Source organism: Arxiozyma heterogenica (assembly GCF_036370985.1).
Source record: "Arxiozyma heterogenica strain weizmannii chromosome Unknown scaffold_6, whole genome shotgun sequence".
Taxonomy (NCBI): Eukaryota; Fungi; Ascomycota; class Saccharomycetes; order Saccharomycetales; family Saccharomycetaceae; genus Arxiozyma; species Arxiozyma heterogenica.
In genome coordinates this window covers 26,152-45,644 of record NW_027042659.1, presented here as the reverse complement: position 1 = coordinate 45,644, position 19,493 = coordinate 26,152, and the positions used below count along the sequence as shown (strand labels likewise).

At 29.8% G+C, this 19,493-nt stretch overlaps 6 protein-coding genes across 6 annotated transcripts; 3 read left to right on the top strand and 3 right to left on the bottom strand.

Moving 5' to 3' along the window:
* Window positions 1-37: 37 nt before the first annotated feature.
* Window positions 38-529, bottom strand: RPO26 (DNA-directed RNA polymerase core subunit RPO26; the record flags this gene model as incomplete). The annotated part of the gene is made up of 1 exon (XM_064860955.1): window positions 38-529. One exon carries the CDS (start codon window positions 527-529, stop codon window positions 38-40), a length of 492 nt encoding a protein of 163 aa, XP_064717195.1.
* Window positions 530-1,908: 1,379 nt separating this feature from the next.
* PZF1 (Pzf1p) lies at window positions 1,909-3,165 on the top strand (the record flags this gene model as incomplete). The annotated part of the gene is made up of 1 exon (XM_064860954.1): window positions 1,909-3,165. The coding sequence occupies one exon, from the start codon at window positions 1,909-1,911 to the stop codon at window positions 3,163-3,165; it is 1,257 nt and encodes a 418-aa protein (XP_064717194.1).
* A 2,628-nt stretch (window positions 3,166-5,793) lies between these two features.
* On the bottom strand, window positions 5,794-8,040 carry PWA37_004465 (uncharacterized protein; the record flags this gene model as incomplete). Its single annotated transcript, XM_064860953.1, has 1 exon — window positions 5,794-8,040. The coding sequence occupies one exon, from the start codon at window positions 8,038-8,040 to the stop codon at window positions 5,794-5,796; it is 2,247 nt and encodes a 748-aa protein (XP_064717193.1).
* A 5,125-nt stretch (window positions 8,041-13,165) lies between these two features.
* Window positions 13,166-14,194, top strand: PWA37_004464 (aldo/keto reductase; the record flags this gene model as incomplete). The annotated part of the gene is made up of 1 exon (XM_064860952.1): window positions 13,166-14,194. One exon carries the CDS (start codon window positions 13,166-13,168, stop codon window positions 14,192-14,194), a length of 1,029 nt encoding a protein of 342 aa, XP_064717192.1.
* A 980-nt stretch (window positions 14,195-15,174) lies between these two features.
* Window positions 15,175-16,200, bottom strand: PWA37_004463 (aldo/keto reductase; the record flags this gene model as incomplete). The annotated part of the gene is made up of 1 exon (XM_064860951.1): window positions 15,175-16,200. One exon carries the CDS (start codon window positions 16,198-16,200, stop codon window positions 15,175-15,177), a length of 1,026 nt encoding a protein of 341 aa, XP_064717191.1.
* A 368-nt stretch (window positions 16,201-16,568) lies between these two features.
* On the top strand, window positions 16,569-18,113 carry PWA37_004462 (serine/threonine dehydratase family protein; the record flags this gene model as incomplete). The annotated part of the gene is made up of 2 exons (XM_064860950.1): window positions 16,569-16,576; window positions 17,156-18,113. The coding sequence occupies 2 exons, from the start codon at window positions 16,569-16,571 to the stop codon at window positions 18,111-18,113; spliced, it is 966 nt and encodes a 321-aa protein (XP_064717190.1).
* Window positions 18,114-19,493: the final 1,380 nt, after the last annotated feature.

Genomic DNA, 19,493 nt, shown 5'->3' with positions numbered 1-19,493 from the left:
GTATGTGTATCTGTAGTTGGTAAAAGAACATTTAAGTTTATAAATCAACAATTAATTCTTCAACGGTCCAATCTTCAAAGGAACCATCGGGTAAGTATCTTCTAATAACCAAAGGAATCTTCTTTTCAGCTAATTCCTTCATCGCAATCTTCAATGGATCAGTCTCACCTTCTAAATCCACAAACACAGGGGCATTCATTGATATTTGCAAAGCTCTTGTACCAAGAATTCTGGCCCTTTCATACTTGGTCATATATGGAGTGGTAGTTCTTTGGTCTCTTGGTATGGCTTTTTCCTTTAAAGTTTTTCTTCTATAAGTCTCTTGTTCATCTGGTTGGGATCCGTCGCCACCAATAACCACAGTCTTCCCATCTTCTGTCTTTAAACCATTCTGACTCTCTTTGTTGTTGTAATCGTTGTTTTGATCCACTATCATATGTTCATCATCATCTGAGAAATGTTCTTGATCGAAATCTTCGAAATGTTCCATACCATTGTCATTGAAAGCTTCTTCGTAATCAGACATCATGAGAATATTATTGATATGATTGCTATTTATAAATTGTTATTGGGAGAGGAGGGGAGAGGGAAAGGAAAAAGGTAAAGGAAAAGGAAAAGAAAAAATATTGTGTTGGTCAATGAAAAGAAGGTGAGAAAATTATCCAGATGTATCTCTATGTACTCCACAACTATTACAATCTTGGTAATAACACATTATATGTATTGTATTTACTGTAACCTTTTGGTATATCAAAAATTTTTCATATTAATAATTTTTTTTTTTATTTCAGATTTTTCTACTTTTTTCGATGTTTTGTCTATTGGGGTAGTTTATCATTATAAACGAGAGATGCTTCAAAGACACATGACGCAAACTCAATCCAAGCATATATATTAGTTTTGATGAGATCCCAAGGAAAAGTCAGTCAGTAAGTCAGTCTATTATTTCCTCTAACTAGAATCTATCAGACTTTAGGTTATCAACCATTCAGGTAAATATTAATATATTTTTCGTTTTTTTTGTTTCTATAATCTAGTAATAAGTGTATTTATTCCAGAAAAAAATAAATAAAATAAAATAGAACAAAAATAAAATATGTATAAGTCATCTCTATCTGCGTCTCAATCTTGAAACATTACTCATATTGGTGTTGTCTTTCTGTGTATTTTTTTTTTCTTTGTTCGTTTGTTGTGCAATTTTGATTTGAAAGATTTATTCCAATGTAACCAGATTTGGAAGATAATCAAAAGAAGTTGTCATTACCAAAGGAAATTCAATATAACACTCAATTAACATTGGACAACGTAACAATCTCTGGAGAATTCCCTCTCTAAAGTGACAGAAATTCAAATAACAGAAACTTTACTCAGATGTATGTAGTCTTTTTTGCTTAACCCTAAGTATTGTGGCTTGTAATATTAAAAAATATCACAGATACCCTAACTTCTCCTCTATGCTTTTTTCCACTATACAGTTGGATAAACAGCCATAAGTTTTTAAAAAAAGTGCTTCTGTTTTTAATTTTTGTGGCAAACCCTAAATTGAAGAAACTTAGAAAGTAGAAAAAGATAAAATAAAAAGAAAATAAAAAAAAAAATTACTGCTCGGTTTTCTTATCTGAATTTTGAAAAAATTTCTAATTTGCAATTTGAGAAGAAGAGAAAGAGAAGGCCTTTGTAAGCAATGGAGCAATTCGTTGGTAGTAGATGGATGGTGCTATACAAGCAGCTAATGATCAGACAGACAGTATCTCATTTCTTTTTTAGTTCTGCTTGTATTACTTATTAGACAAAGATGATATTCTAGAGAGACTTAACCTGACCTCTCCTTTCATTTTAAAACATTTCTCTTTGGTTTATGTGTATATATATGCATGTTATATTCAGCATCCAGTTTATCAGATTTCAATGGGTTCTGAAAACACAGCAATTTCTAACGATGTAGAAGATACAACTACTTTTCCTACACTAGAAACATTGAAGCACGTTTCTAATTCAGAAAATATCAATATACAATCCACCACACCTTTGTCGCTGACTTTAAATAGCACATCGACTCGTGATCTTTTTAGTGATACTGAAAGTGTTACAAGCACTACTTCGACATCTTCTTCTAGATTGAAAAAATATTTTTGTGACTATGATGGTTGTGATAAAAGCTTTACAAGACCTTCGTTGTTAACTCATCATCAACAGACTGCACATCAGGGATTGCGTCCCTTTCCCTGCAATCAATGTGATAAAAATTTTACAAGAAAATCCCATTTGGAGAGACATCTTATCTCCCATTTGAATGACAAAGATAAACCCTTCCATTGCTCTGTTTGTTCAAAGGGGTGTGCTACCAGACAACAGCTGAAGAGGCACGAAGTAACTCACACTAAATCCTTCAAGTGTCCCTATGAAGGTTGTATAGAAGCCTTTTATAAACATCCACAACTAAGATCACACATTCTATCGTTCCACCTGAACCAATTGAAATGTAACATTTGTGAAAAAAGCTTCCAAAGACCGTACAGGTTAAGACATCACATGGAAAAACATCATAATCCAAACAATTTAAATCCGTATTCTTGTAATTTCTCATCATGTTCTCAATCTTTTAAAACATGGACCGCTTTGCAATGTCATATTAAAAATGATCATCCTAAATTGGAATGTCCTATATGTAATAGACATCTTGTTGGTGAGGACGGTTTGAAGATGCATATGAAAATTCATGATGATTCTATTATTATGAGGAAAAATTGGTCATGTCCTTTGTGTAAAATTAATTTCATTAAAAAAGTCGATTTAATTGAACATTATAGGTCGGAACATTCCGATATACCCTTTAGTTTCACCAATAAGGAACCAGAAACTGATGAGATTGGACAAAATAAGAGACCTGTACATAAATCAATTCCTAATTTAGATTATGAACCGAATAATATTCAAAATCAAATTAATTTAGAGAATTATTTGAAACAGAAAAACAATTCAGGGATCAAATTACTATTGAATACAGTGGGTAGGAAATTCAAATGCACATTTCAGGGATGTCAGAGAACGTTTAAGACTCAAGAGAAATTTGATATGCATATAAATAAGCATAAAATTCATCAGTTGAAATTGCTTGTTTTGGAGGAAAAGGAGGCGAGACTGAAACAAAATGATGTGACGTAGATTAGTAATAGTTATTGTGATAATTTGGCTTTAGTACAAGATATGCATAAGAATTTTATGATAATTTATGTTTTTCGATATTATTTCTTGATGTTATGTGAGTTTTTATGTTAATGCCTTTATGTGAATGTAAATAGGAAGTGCAGTTTCATTATTATAAAATTTTATACTGATTGTATGCCTCTTTTTGAGAAACATCTTTTTTAAATTGATTTTCAAGTAAGTGGGATATGATAGTTATATACTCCATCAGTCAGTTATATATATCAGATAATGACATTGACAGTTTGTTTTTTGAATACAGTATATATTCAGAAGTATCAAGGAATGTCTGTTATTAAAATAGTAATTTTCAAAATAGAGTATCATTGTACCATATCCTTTCTCCTAACATTTCAAAGCCGAACAGTGTCAAATTCACCATTAACAAAAAATATGATCTGAAAAAAAACTATTTGGCTTTCTATATTTTAAAATTTATTAATTCTTTTCTACGAATGGTAACAATTTATTAATTAGCTTCATTTTCGTTCATTGATTTATAAAAAATGGTTATCTTGTCTTTTATTGATTGGTACCTGTTTAAAAAAAACTGGATTATCTATCCAGTTATTTGATTATTGAAATAACCTGTCTCAGTATTGGCTAAATGAAATAATTCATTCTTGTATCTGCGACAACTTTTATCAATTGAAAAATCGTCTTGAAATTACTGTGTCTTAGACGAATGATAGAAATGAAACAGACACAAAATAAAATATTTGAAAAAATCTTAAAAATATTCAAAACAGAAACAAACAATTCTTATGATGAAAGACATTGACACAACATCTCAACATCAAACTGATAAGAATGAGCGTCTGAGGTGATTTGATATATAGTAAACAATCTCAATATTAATATTTAGAGAGATATAGTATATAAAGTTATAATAAGGTTCTTCGGTTCTTTTATTTGTATATAGTATACAAGGTTGATGTATAAAAGATGAGCAAAGGAAGAAACATGATATAAAAAAAATGTTGGCTTTATATATTTTCGTATCTGGTCTAGCTCATCTACGTACGTCACTAATTTGTTGATATGTTTTGTTTACATCTACTGATAAGCAAATAATACATTCTCCACTTTTTGCTTACCAATTAATGTTTACTAAAATCTAATTGGTCTATTTATTTATTCTAGGACGTTCGATTTCAGCAGTAAATATAATAATTGCTGAATATATTATTAGATTTAGAACTGAAGAACATATTACAGTGAAAAAAAGAAGGAGATGTGAAAGGGTTAGTTAACGGAAAAGCTATTAAAGTAAGCATATTAATACAAATATATGTATACACATATATAGTTATTTAACTAAGGAAACTATAGTCATACCTAATAAGTGTAGTTCTATATGTGTATCTATATTAATATTATTTTTTCATATCTATGTATATGTACATGTAACGGAAAGAAAGGAAACAACTAAGGAATGTGAAAAGAAAAAGTGTTATGATACTCTGTTCTTACATTTCTATCTTACTCATTCAATTAACTTCTTGGATATAACCACAGGTAAAGGAAGCATTGTAATAGTTTTTGGTGTATATGTTAAAAGGTTTATTATCCTTATTTAATTTGGTTAAAATCAGATCTTTACAGTTATATTTTCCATTAATTACAAAAGTTTAATATTTTTCAAAATTTTGAACCATGTTCAATTAGCTTTAAAAATACACGACAATGACTTATTTAAGTAAGATTATTTGTTTATTTATAGTTAAAGTTTGAGAAATATTTTTTTAGCCTTTTATTTAAGCCTAAATCAGAATAACTTATTAAGGTTATTGAGAATTTCACCTTACAACAACACGACTTATAATAATAAACACATTAAATCAAATAAATTGATTAAGTTTAAAGTACCTCTGTGAGACCCTTACTGTTGGATTTTTCCTTTTCTAAATATGATTCTATTAATTTAAGGCTACTCAAGATTCCAACACTAAATTGGAATACTTATCATCTTTCATCTAAAGTAGTGATATGTCAGAGTAGGATAAGAATACACTTAGGAAAACAAAAGATCTAATTGGTCAATAATGTAGTAAAAATTGCATGTCTACTAACAAAACAGATATGTGATCTATTAAAGTATTTATTTGTATTTCATAGCGTAAAACAATTGAATGTAAGAAATAGCATTGATAATTTAGCAGGTATAATCATACCCACCTCCAATGTATAAATTGTTTAGAAAACGATTAAATAAATAGTGAAAATACATACTATGAAAAAAATTAGAATATTATATACGCTTATATAGAATTATTTAGATATTTAATTAATTAGAATTCTTTATTTCAAAATTGTTTATATGCATACAAGTTAAATAATCATAAATAATAATAAACCAATGAAATGGACAACACTCCATTCCATGTACATAGTACTACCCTTACCTTCATATGATACTACAGAAGGTGCACCTTCATAAGGTACTGCAATAGCAGTTGGCAATGAGGATGGTTGTTCAGAAACATATTGCGAAACTTGTGACACCATTGTAGGTAGTGAAGTTTCTGGATTTCTAGATTCGACATTACCTACTGCGGTGCTAGATCCTCTAAAGTTTCTAGATATTTAGTAATTTTCGTTGTTAGTAAATGCTGAACCAGTGGTGGTGGAAACAATAGAAACAACTGGAGTTGCATTGGAAACAACAGAAGATGAGTTGGTCTCTTCTTGTTGGTTTTTCGAATAAACTGATTCAATAGAACTATGTCCAATGATAGTAATCATATTTATTTTGGAAGTTGCGGATGGTTCTGGAGAATAAGTTGTAGTCATAGTAACTCCATTAACAACTGTAGTCAAAACAACTAGAGTGCCAGTCACAGTAGATTCAGTCTTTTCACCAGAAATAGTGGAATTTTCATATAGTGGAGAAGATATAGAAATTGAGGATCTGATAAAGCTGCTGACTGGTAATGGAGTGATCACAACAACAACTACCCCAGTAGAAGAAAAACCATTACTATTAGTGACAACAGTCATGTAGGTAGATGTGGTTGGGGCTGTGACATCACCAGTAGTAGTAGTGAATAACACAGATAGATGTGGAGTGATCACAACAACAACAACTTCTGTAGAGGAAGAGCCGTCGCTGTCAGTGACAAAAGTCGTGTAGGTAGATGTGGTTAGGGCTGTGACATCACCAGTAGTGGTAGTTGAGATGATAGAACCAGATGGGTGTGGAGTAATGATAACTACAACAACTTCAGTAGAGGAAGAACCATTACTATCGGTGACTGCGGTGGTGAAGGTAGATGTAGTTAAGGTAGAGACATCACCAGCGGTAGTAGTAAACATGGTGGATGGGGCAGGAGTGATCACAATAACAACAACCTCTGCAGAGGAAGAGCCGTCGCTGTTGGTGACTACAGTTGTGAAAGTAGAAGTAGTTGGGACACTGACTGCACCAGTGGTGGTGGTAGATAAGGTAGATGGAGCTGGGGTGATCACAACAACAACAACTTCAGTAGAAGATGAACCGTTGCTGTTGGCAACTACAGTTGTGAAGGTAGATGTGGTTAAGGCTGTAACATCAGCAGTAGTAGTAGTAAGCAAGGTGGATGGGGACGGGGTAATCACTACCACAACAACCTCAGCATGGGAAGATCCATTGCTATCAGTGACTGTGGTGGTGTAGGTGGAAGTTGTTAGGGTTGTGACATCGCTAATAGTAGTAGTGTAGGCTGTAGATAATGGAGGTGTTTGAACGATAACTACAACTTCTTCAGTGGTAGAACCAGCTGCATTAGTAATAGTTGTGGTATACGTCGATGTTATAGGAGAAGAAATCGATGTAGTGAGAGTACTGTAGGTAGTAGATAATGGAGGAACAGTAACTTGATAGATGATTTCGGATACAGTATATGAATATTGATTAGTTGTAGATGTGTATACAGTTAAAATAGTGGTAGCTTCGGTAATAGAATCCATAGTAGTAATTGTTGTTGTCTTTGTGATTGGTGTAAATAACCATGGACACCAATCTTCGTTTTGACTAACTATGTATACAAGGGTACCATCAATGTGATACTCAGGAAAATTTGGAACAACATAAAAACCGCCCTGTTGCGTATCCCAACCACCTGGCCAAGTCATGTTCAACCAGTAACGATGCCCATCTATCCCAAAATTAAGTTGTGGCTCATTTTCCAGTCTGCCAAGATTGTTTGCATTCCACGTGTTAAAATCTACACCTAAGAAAACAAACGATGACTCGACATAATTCTCAATTTTAAGTGATTCCGGCACAACTTTTGGATTAATCAAATATAAAGCTTGATTGATATTGAAAGTCTGTTTTCCAAGAGTGTTCATATTAAGGAGGATCATAGCTCCCGTATTATCAATAACTTTACCTTGACCTTCGAGAGCGTTATTGAAAATGATACCTCTTATATTGTATCTACTAGGAGTGCCATAAAATCCATCAGCTGTTAATGAAGAAAATCCACCAGACTTAATAACACCATTATTGGTAATAGCACCAAGATAAAGGAATCCATTTGTGGTACCACCTTTATCAGCTATATCATAGTCAATAGTGCCTGTATTAATGAAGGAACCAGTTGGAGCTAAAGTAAAATTGGTGCCTGGTATAGTAGCAGCAGCATTTAATTGTGAAACAGTGAATGTACCGGGGTTGTCAATATTTGCAGGTGCAATAACAAAATCACTAGCAGAACCTGCTGATTTAATATTTTCGATGTTAATGTTACCACTGTTTGTGATTGTTGTAGTAGAACTAAATTGTAGACTAGTTAACCCATTTGTTGAATCACCAATAATGTCTAAAGAACCTTTCGTCAATATTGCCATTGAAAGAATATGAAGAACCAGACACTAATGCAAGAGTAGCACCTGATTCAATTACGATGTCATCGGAAAACGTTTGATCACCTGACAAGGTTGTAGGTGCTGAAATAGTTGTAGTAGCAGTAGTTATTTTGGTCACAAGTAGTCCTAATAACGACCATAAAATTAACGTCTGCATTTTAATGGTAGCAAATAAGTAATAGCTAATTTTACTTTATTTTACTTTATTTTTATGGTATTTAATTTTGGGTGTGTATGTGCGTGCTTATTTTTTTTTTGTCGAATATTTTTTCGTTGAGTTCTCGAGAAAAAAGATACTAAACAGGAACAAACGGAATTAAGAAATTTATTTACAATACTTATTAAAGATCGAGGATCAAAGAATCAAAGATATAAACACCAGTTTTATAAATGAAACCTATAGGGAGAGAGACATACAGTCATATATATATATATAAATACCATAAGTAAATGTGACAAGCAATCATCAATAATACGATCAAAATAAATTTTGAGTAATCAGCTAGATGCAGGTTCTGATTCGGGAAATAAAAATGCAAGTATGAGTTGTGCATATACGTTTTGTCCATTCTAAACCAAATATTTGGGTGACGTAAAAGATCTGCATATTGCATTGTTTTTCTTTTTTTGTAGGTCTGCGGAATCCCTTGGGGGAAATTTTGGTAAACGCTCGCCTTTTGGAGAAAATTAAAATAGGGTTCTACAAAAAGATCAGGAGTTTTTCCTTTTGTTTTTTCTCTTGATTATCTTATAAATACAAAGCATTTAATGTTTTTTTATTTATGTCACGTGGAAACTAATAAAATGTGAGGTTAGGAGAAATGTATCTCACTTGAAGAGTTACGATTACTATTGCTAATAATAATGGATAGAATACTAAATATGTGTTTGTTTTTTTATCTATATGTTATGTCTAAGAGTAATTAAAAAAGTAAAAATAAAACCTGCAGACTTATATACTTAACTATTTAATTACATGTCTTGAATTAGTTGTCTTTCGTATACAAGAAATAATTCTTTTTCTATCGAAATTGCTAAAATGGAGTATTAAACAATAAGATAAAGATAGAATAATGAGATCTAAACCGATACCAGACAGTTAGATTATGGAGAATTATTTGATTAATTTTCTACCATATCTAGTGAAAACTGACTTAATATCCGAATATATATATATATATATATATATAATTTTTTTTATTTTAACTTAATTTTTTTCTGTATATTATCATTTCTACAATTTATATAAAGAAGCAAAAAAAGAAATTTTATTTTAATTATATATACTAATATATTAAGATAAGGATGGTAGATTATAAGTGAAAATGTATCCAACTTGCCCAATACTTATGAGTGTTAGTTTGTAACAAGTAGATATTCCATTAAGAACATCGATTGAAAATAAAAGATGAATATACAACAGCAAAAAACAACTATACCACTATGATTACAACCAACAATAACAAAATTAATTACAAGAATGACGAAGAAAATAATATATTTTCAAGGAACTTTCATCCAGTACCACGATAAAAGGAAAAGCAGAGAACAAAACTATCACTTATCAATTTAAAATCATAAGAAAGAAGAAATGTTAATGAAAAAAAGGCAAACAAACAGATAAATATATATATATATATATATTATGTGTGTGCATGTAATGAAGTTCTGTATTTACATGCCTGCCTTGGTCTTTAAAACTGAATTTTTTTCTTTTTACATATTTTAAGAAGGGCAAGCATTTTTTTTACCAAATATAAGATAAGAGAGGGTGGATTTTTTTCACAACATCCCTACTCTCAGCGCAAAAACTATGAACAATAGTCTATTTCTTTGCATATATTGTTTTGAAAAAACTATTATAATATTGCTATTTTATTTGGGTTGAGGCCCAGAAAACAAATTGTTAGCTTTTTCCAATTTTTCCCGAACGTTAAATTCACAAGAGTTATATTTAGAAAAATGAACAAACAAAAAAAAAAGAATAAAAAGGGGTAAGACGTGGATGATGACCAAATTCTATTCTTTTTTTTTTGTTATTTTCTTTTCTTTCACTTGCTTCACCTATAAGGATCTTCCAAAATTTTTCATTTAAATAATCTTAAATAATAGTTAAACCTCATTAGAAAATACAAACAAAAAAAAATAACGGTTTAATAGATTTAAAGACTTACAATATAATATATCGGTGAGGAATAGGAAATACATAATTAAATACAACATTTAACAAATTGAAATGCTAATTTTAACCATACAAAAAAAATTATTCTTTTATATTTTTGGTTTGAATACTCTCTATAATATTATCACAACCTAAAGTACAAAGTATGCTGTTATTGCTAACATACTTAATATGGGATTTCTACCCTAAAGATTTAACCTCAAGAAACCTAAAAGTATCCTCTAGAGGCATTTTCCCCAAGAAAAAAAAATAAAATAAAAAGAGCCTGTGACCTGGTGCGACTTTCTAGGAAAAGTCCCGTTTCCTATTTAGTACACATCAAATGACTTCGAAAAAATAAAAAAAGAAATTCCTCACTATAGTTTTCTCAAGAATATAATACCGATAGAATAATTTTAGGAAGGTGGATAATCTTGAATTTTTTTTTGTTAACATTTTGTTTGCCGATATTTCTTGCATAAGCTTGTATTGTTTCCGAAAACAAAGGATTAATCTCCGTGTTTATTTTTTTCTTTCTCATTTTGAGAAGAGTCTAGAATTTTCTTCGAACCACCATTTGGTAAAACAAATTTATGTTAGGCGTATCTAAATACTGGAAGGTGTGTGTCTGTATTTGCTATTGTTATCTATAAGTCCTGGTCCCTACCAAAAAATTGACCATATGATCATAAAATACGGATGGCTTTTTCGACTATGAAATTATTTTCTTTTTCCTTTAGTTTAAGTATGATAAGCATGCGATATTCCTACTAGAAACTTATATTTAAACGTAAACCTAGTACTACGTGATTGAATATAGGAATATCTAACCATGGTTCATCAAAAAAATAATATTAATAATAATAATAAAGAAAGATTCCATGTATTTTTTTGCAATGAAAAATTTTTACTATGAAACCTATTGTTGCATGCAGCAAAAACAGTAAGTTCGTAAGAAGATATATATAATTCAACAATTACCGAAATTTTTCAAAATCCGGCATAATTAAACAAGCAAAGCTTTTCCCTATTACACTGCAACAGATATATAAACATATCTATAATAGGTTCCATAACAACAGTTACCGAACATATGGACTAATACAATTTACTTTTCATGTAGTCTCGTAATTGCGTGTTTTTAGCTTTTCTCTCATTTTATTCCAGATTCCAAATCTAATTAAAATAGCTAGTCTCTAATCTAGGATGTGATATATTTGTATTGCATGTATCCATTGTTTTATGCCTCCATATCTTTACTCCCTGTTAATAATTCTTCAATATGGTTGAATAGATTTGACAAATGACTCTTTTTTTTTTTCTTTTTTATTTTTTTGGAATAATTGAAAAAACTTGTTGCAAATATATACATTTTTCGGTAAAATCGAACCTAGATAATTTGAGTTCTTTAAAGTCTTATCTAATAGATCATTATTCATACTAACTTCACTAGATTCATGACTACTATTATCCAACTTTTCAATATTGGCTATTCTTAATATAGTCCAAGGTTCATCGCTAAAAGTATCAGTTTCTTTAGAACTATTTGGTAAACTTGTTACTAATTATTACATAACCAAAAGTGGTTTGCTGTCAATTGGTTTAATATTTGAATATTCAAATTTTTTCTTAAATCAATAATGGAATAGTAGTCATAATGTCATAAACAAGTGTATTGTTGCTTATCTTCTGCTGTAATTTTCCATGTGTGTCTTCGAGTATGTAAAATTGTGTTTAATATATTAAATGTAACGGCATATTTTGATATGAGTCCATAAATCTGTGTACAATACTCAAAATATGGTCAAGTTTTTCATATCTCGGTGATCGTACCTTTTTTTTTATCTTCTTAAGAATTAAGAAGATATGTGATGTTTGTTAAAACATTTTCTTCAGAGAAACGTTGTAAAAGGTGATAGTTTTTTTTCATTAAAGCTTCTTTAAGGTAAAGTTTTTCCTTATTCTTTTTTATACACAATATAGAAATAATAATATGCAGAAAAAGTAAATATGAGAAAACACCTTTTTTATTATTCACATACACACAGCACAATGTCCCTTTTAAAATTGTTTAGCAAGTCATAAATCAACTAATATTTAAGTGAACAACATCTATTTTCATAGTAGTCAATAAAAGAGATGAAAGTGAATAAAATAACCAACAATTATTGTTTGCTTGTTTTTTCTTTTATATAAAAATTAAATTTTGCAATAATTTAATATTAATTTTCTTTTAATAATGAAGAAGGGATGATTTCAAATCAAACTAAATGTTTACTAAAAATTCTAACTTTCTGCAAACTTATTACATTAATTTTAAGTATACAGAAATTCTCCAATTTTTCAAATATTCCCTTTAATAGTCTTCAATGTGTAACCAATGATAGAAAATCGTTTAACTTTTCTCTGTATTACTATGTAAATCGAAAGTCTGAACTGTGAAAATTCAAGTAATTGAAACAGCTTTTTTCTTTTTTTGACCAAAGAAAGTTTTGCAAGAAGCGAACATTGAAAAATTATATTATTATTATTTGTATAAGCTCAGTTTTGCCTCTAAATGTTTGCTTCTTAACCTCACGAATGAATGCGCATTGACATCTTTTCATATCACATACAAAAAAAATTCGGCCGAAATTTACCCTATGTAAATATATTAGTTGTATAATAAAGTTTCGGGCGAAATAGCTGCAATATTCGGCCGAATTTCTAAGGAGTAAAACTAATGTTTCTTTAATCTTGCATCTTAATCGAGCATGTACAATAGATTATTACAACAAATATAAATATCAGAACTATATACAAAAATAGATAAGTCAAATAATATTTTTCAAATCAACTTCATTTTTGTAAATTCGTTTTTAAAATTTTTAGCCTTTTTATTGCTTATCACTAAATAAAATCAAACAGTATTACAAAACACATACAATAACATATACATATTTCAAAATGACTTTAGTTAAACAAGTTCGCTTTGGAAAAACTGGTATCAAAATTTCTCCAATAATTATAGGTTGCATGTCCTTTGGTGACCCTAAATGGCAGCCTTGGATACTGGAGGATGAAGAAAAAGTATTTGAAATTTTGAAATATGCCTATGATCATGGTCTTAGAACGTTTGATACAGCAGATGTTTACTCTAATGGTAAAAGTGAAAGATTATTAGGCAAGTTCTTGAAAAAATATAACATTAAAAGAGAGACTGTCGTTATTATGACAAAAATTCATTTTTCAGTAGATGAAGATATGAAAATCATACCAGGTGATTGGTTTCCAAGCCTAGATACTAAAGAAGGAATTCAATTAGCAAATCAACAAGGCTTATCTCGTAAACATATTATTGCTGGTGTGAAAAACTCTATAGAAAGATTAGGCACTTACATAGATGTCTTACAAATTCATAGATTGGATCACGACACACCAATGAAAGAAATCATGAAAACTTTGAATTGGGTTGTTGAACAAGGTTATGCAAGATATATTGGTGCATCCACTATGCGCGCAACTGAATTTGTGGAATTGCAAATGATTGCTGATAAATATAATTGGTTTCAATTTGTCAATTTACAAACGCAATATAACTTATTATATAGAGAAGATGAAAGAGACTTAATTCCATATGCAAAAAGACACAGTTTAGCTATGACTCCATGGTCACCCAATGCACATGGTCAACTAACAAGACCAGTTTCACAACAAACACAAACTGAAAGGGGATCTTTTGGAATGTCTTTCTTACCTATGAGCGATGCAAACAAAACAATTATTAGTAGAGTGGAGGAACTTTCTAAAAAATATAATGTATCAATGGCTACTATTTCAACTGCTTGGGTTTTAAGTAAAAAATTCTGTCCAATTGTAGGGATGAATTCTGTAAGTAGGGTTGAAGATGCTATTAAAGCAACCAAAATCCAATTAACCGAAAATGATATTAAATACCTAGAAGAGCCATACCAACCAACCAAATATTTAATATAAAGAAGATTTTTCTTCGACAAGCAAGTTAATTTTCTTTAAAAGTTACAAATAGAAATATCTTTAAAAGCAATAGTATTTACAACTTTCTTTATTGCTTGTATTGACAAAGAAGTTCTCTAAAGAATTGACCAGATTATAAAATAATATATGTAATTTTTATAGTCTTAGAAATCAGATATAAAACAGAAAAACCAATTATATTTTATGAAGTACAAATATATACCAAAGTGCCACCTATGTGTTGTTTATTTATCATTAAATATAAACAAAACAAATTGAAAAACTTTTATTACCCGTAGAAGAGAAATTTCAAACATTAAGATATATAATGTCCGTATTTTTTTTATATTATGTCTTTATTCTTTGCCATTATTTTATATATTATCCTCTCCGTTATGTACCTACAGAAAAAAATTAAAAAACCTTAATATAAATTTGTACCCTATAAAGATGAACTAATAATAATTAAGAATGTAAACAACATAACAAATTAATATGGCCACTAATTCTCGACATTTATATATAAAATTAATACCACTATTTTAGTATATTACACGAGATTACCTTTACAAATAGAACCATAAAAGATAAATAAAAATTGAATCAAGTTAATTTCTTAAAAATAATTTTTTCTTGCTTCTAATTTTAATAAAGTATCTATGAATTCAGAGACGCTAAGCAAAATAGTTTAATCCAATCATAAATTTATCCATTCCAAAAATTTTTACATAATGTTTTAAACTTGTTTAAATAATATTGTTAGTAAAAATGTTTTTTTTGCTGATCAGTTACTTAAAAATTAGCCTTTTTCTCTTTATTTTCATATTCAGTATATATTTCAGTGGAGAAAAAAAATTTACTTCAATTACATAAACATATGTATGCTATAATATTTATTTAAAAATATAAACAAAATACAAGATAAAAAGTAATAACATTGTAAACGTTAATTCAAAAAGTAGAAAAAAAATCATTAAACATTAGAAAAAGAAAATATTTCTTGGACGATATGGTTCTTCCAAATATTTAACTTCTTCTTCTGTTAATTGTAAATTAGTAGCTTTAATAGCTTCCCTTACTCTTTCAATAGAATTTAAACCTACAATGGGATAGCATCCTTTTCCTAAAAGCCAGGATAGTGAAACCATTGCCATGGAAGCATCATGTTTTTTAGCTACTTCTTCGACTCTTTTAATAATCTCTATATTGACTTCATCAACAGGAAAAATCTTTTTATCTAACTTGTATCTATCTGTTATAATCTCTTTAACAGGCCTAGTTAATAAACCTCTAGCATTAGGAGACCATGGTGTCATTGCAATACCATGCTTTTTGACAAAAGGAACAAATTCTCTTTCATCTTCTCTGTATAACAAATTATAAGCTGTCTGTAAATTAGCAAATTGGAACCAGTTATATTTATCGGCTAACATTTGTAACTCAACAAATTCAGTAGCTCTCATGGTCGATGCACCAATGTAACGTGTATATCCTGCCTCAACAACATCATTCAGAGCTTTCATAATATCTCTGTATGGTGTGTCGTGGTCCAGTCTATGGATTTGAAGGACATCTATGTATGTACCCAATCTTTCCATTGAAGCCTTGACACTGTCAAAAATATGTTTTCTTGATAACCCTCTTTGATTTGCCACTTGTACCCCGACAAGTGTATCAGATATATCATCAATAAGGTTAAAAGGTTCGAGATTTTCATCTACAGGGAAAAACACTTTTGTCATTATTACCACAGTTTCCCTTTTAATATTATATTTCCTTAAAAATTTACCTAAAATTCTTTCACTTTTACCGTTAGAATAACAATTGGCTGTATCAAATGTCCTAATACCATGATCATAACAATATTTTAAAATTTCAAAAATCTTATCTTCATCTTCAAGACACCATGGAAGATATTTTTTTGAACCATAGGACATACATCCAACAATAATTGGTGAAACTTTGATACCTGTACGACCAAAAGGAACTTGCTTAATAAAGCTCATGATTATAACTTAGTTAATTAGTTAGTTTGCTTTTATTGAGTGATTTCTTTTAATGAAATAGCCTTTGATTTTGATTCTGCAGATAGTGGACAATTTAAATTCGAAAATAAATAAATAGTACCTCAAGACTACTTGATAAAGGATAGTAAATATACATGTATATATATTACACTTTTCTAGATCTTTAGTAAATAGAATGCAAGGAATTAATACAATTCAATTATTTTCTTTTAAGAAGTTCTTAGGAAATTTGTTATAATCGTATGATTTTTTCTTTACAATTGCATATCCCATTTCATATTATAGTACTAAGTGTTTAACAAATAATAGATGGAAAAAAGGAAAATCCAGGGAGAAAAAATTATATAATGTTTCGGTCAAACTAACATTTTATTTTCGGCTCTGTTTACTTGATTAGTACATATTTCGGCTGATAAATATTTTTCTTTCCGATGCCTATTTTATTTTTTTCATTCAATATATTTTCTTTGTTTGCTAGAATGTTCGAACAATTTGACAGTTTCAAGATGAAAATACTTTTTTTTTTGAATAAACATGGCATCTCTGCTCTCTTTTGTAAGTCTACCATGATAAGAATTAACTCACAAACCCAATTGCTGGTAATTTTAGATGGAAAATAAAATAATTTCAAAAGTGGCTTAGATAATTAACATTTTAGATGTAACAACAAAGCAAATACTTTTCCTCTCATCATATTTGGAAATAACCAAACTCATATTAAGAGCATATTTCTACCCACTGATTTCTACAATTACTCTCTGAATTAGTTTACCCTTCCCTCTTGTAATCCTACAAAGATTGAAAGATACCACCTTAGATTTCAATAAAAAATGACTGGTGTATACAGTAAAACTCCACTTTTAAGGCAATTCTTTCCTGGAAAAAATCTACCATAAATATTTCTAAAATACGAAAATTTACAACCTAGTTGTAGTTTTAAGATCAGAGGGATTGGAAATCTTATCCTGCAAAGTACTTTAAGAATTCAAAACGAAAAGAAAAAGTCACCACAGGTGTTTTCCAGTTCAGGCGGTAACGCTGGGTTTGCTGCTGCCACAGCTTCTCAAAGGTTGTCTCTGCCATGTACTGTAGTTGTTCCAAAGACAACAAAACAAAGATTGATCGAGAAAATTAAGAGTACTGGTGCAAACGTCATAGTTAAAGGCAATCATTGGAAGGAGGCCGATACTTATCTAAAGAGCGAAGTAATGAAAAATATAAATGAATCATCTTTTGAACCAATCTATGTACATCCTTTTGATGATCCAGTTATTTGGGAGGGCCATTCTACGATGGTTGATGAAATTCTATACACTTTAAAAGAGCAACAAGTAGCTGTTGATAATGTAAAGGGTATTGTTTGTAGTGTCGGAGGTGGTGGTCTTTATAATGGTATCATTAGAGGATTAGAAAAACATCAACTAACTAATAGAATTCCTGTTATTGCTGTTGAAACTATAGGGTGCAATGTTCTTAATGTATCCCTCAAAGAGAACAAAGAGGTCGTATTTGATAAAATCACCAGTATTGCCACATCTCTAGGCAGCACTACTATATCTAGAAAGACTTTTGAATATGCTCAAAAATACAGTACTAAGTCTGTTGCGATTAATGATGTTTCAGTTGTTGAAACATGCTTAAGATATGCCAAAGATTTCAATATGATTGCTGAACCTGCTATGGGTGCCTCTTTACATATGGCGTATAACAAGGACTTATTAGAACAAACATTAGGACATAAGTTGACCCCAGATGATGTTATTATAATAATTGCTTGTGGTGGTTCATCTAGCACTATCCAAGAGCTAGAAGAAGCTTTAGACAAATTGAAAGAACAAACGACAGAAATTCCAGCTTATAAAATTGCAAACTATGATCATATTCATGAATGATTTTAATGCTTTCTTGTTTTGTTTTCATTTTCAATCCCTAAAATTGGGTATCCTATCGAGAATACAACTTTAAACTTAAATAATATGTCTATTTAATTTTGTAGAAAGTTATGCACAATATTTTTATAGATATATTTTCTATTAAACACTCTGCATAGGGTACTACAATTGCCTATATAAGATTAAAATCTAATAATTGGTATATTTAGATGTCCTAGTTTAAGATAGGACCTGCCCAGTAGAGAGCTTTTAGTTACTTACATATAACAAGTATAAGATATTTGATCGATATACGCCATCAATAATTTAAAAGGGGTTTTAATTAGTAAGTATAGAATATTATTTTCGTAACTCACAGTGCTGCCTCATTTTATAGTGTAAATGGTATTCAAATAAACGAAGCTAAATCAAGATCAAACATCAAGCTTAAAGATCTTTATATACTGTAATATCTTTGTGTTTCTTTACTACAATAAATATTATGAATTTTCCTTTCTTTGTAATATTTTTTTTTATTAGTATCGATAGTCAATTACAAAATCAGAATATAACAATAACCCAGAGTTATCACTTTCTTTCTTTCCGACACACACACACAAAAAAAAGCACCTTATTTACTGAAGAGTTGGATTCACCATTATATTTATTCAAAATATTTAGTCATATATGGTAATGAAAATTCGTTTTATCAGATGGACGCATATACCGTAATAAAAATAATTTTTTTGAGGAAAGAAAATGGATAAGGATAAAATAATATATTGAAAAGTTGTAAAATAAAAAGATTTACAAATAATTGAATATACTACAAAATTTGATATTTTTTGCAGCTGTATATATAAAAAAGCAAGAAAACTCTAATATTCGTTGAAATTAATAAGAAGTTGAGGTGGTACTGACACTTAGTTAGAAAAAAAAACAAATAAACAATATTGCCTTTCAATGAAATAAGCAAAACTGTGCACCATTATTAACCATCCTTCTTATTGCTCATTTATGGAATTCGAATTTCTTTAAATATTATCTACGTGTAGTTCTTCTTGCTTATCATAAAAAGCTACATTTACGATGATAGAGTATGAAGTGGATCTGAATTGGCTTGTTTCATTGTGCTACTTTTTGCTGGTTTCTTTAAAAGGCTTTCTCTTTGTTCTCGGAATGAATAGACTAGTAAAACAACCTAGCAACATAAAAAGAGAAAAATTTGCGTAACATATAGCAGCCAACACCCTTTTGCCTTAACCTCGTTTGCGTAATTGTGATTGATTAAAGTACCTAAAGTTATTTGAGCAACAATAGGACTAGTATTTCTTGAAACTGCATATATACTATGGGAAGCAAATCTATATCTAATAGAAAAAAATTCTTTTGAACAATACC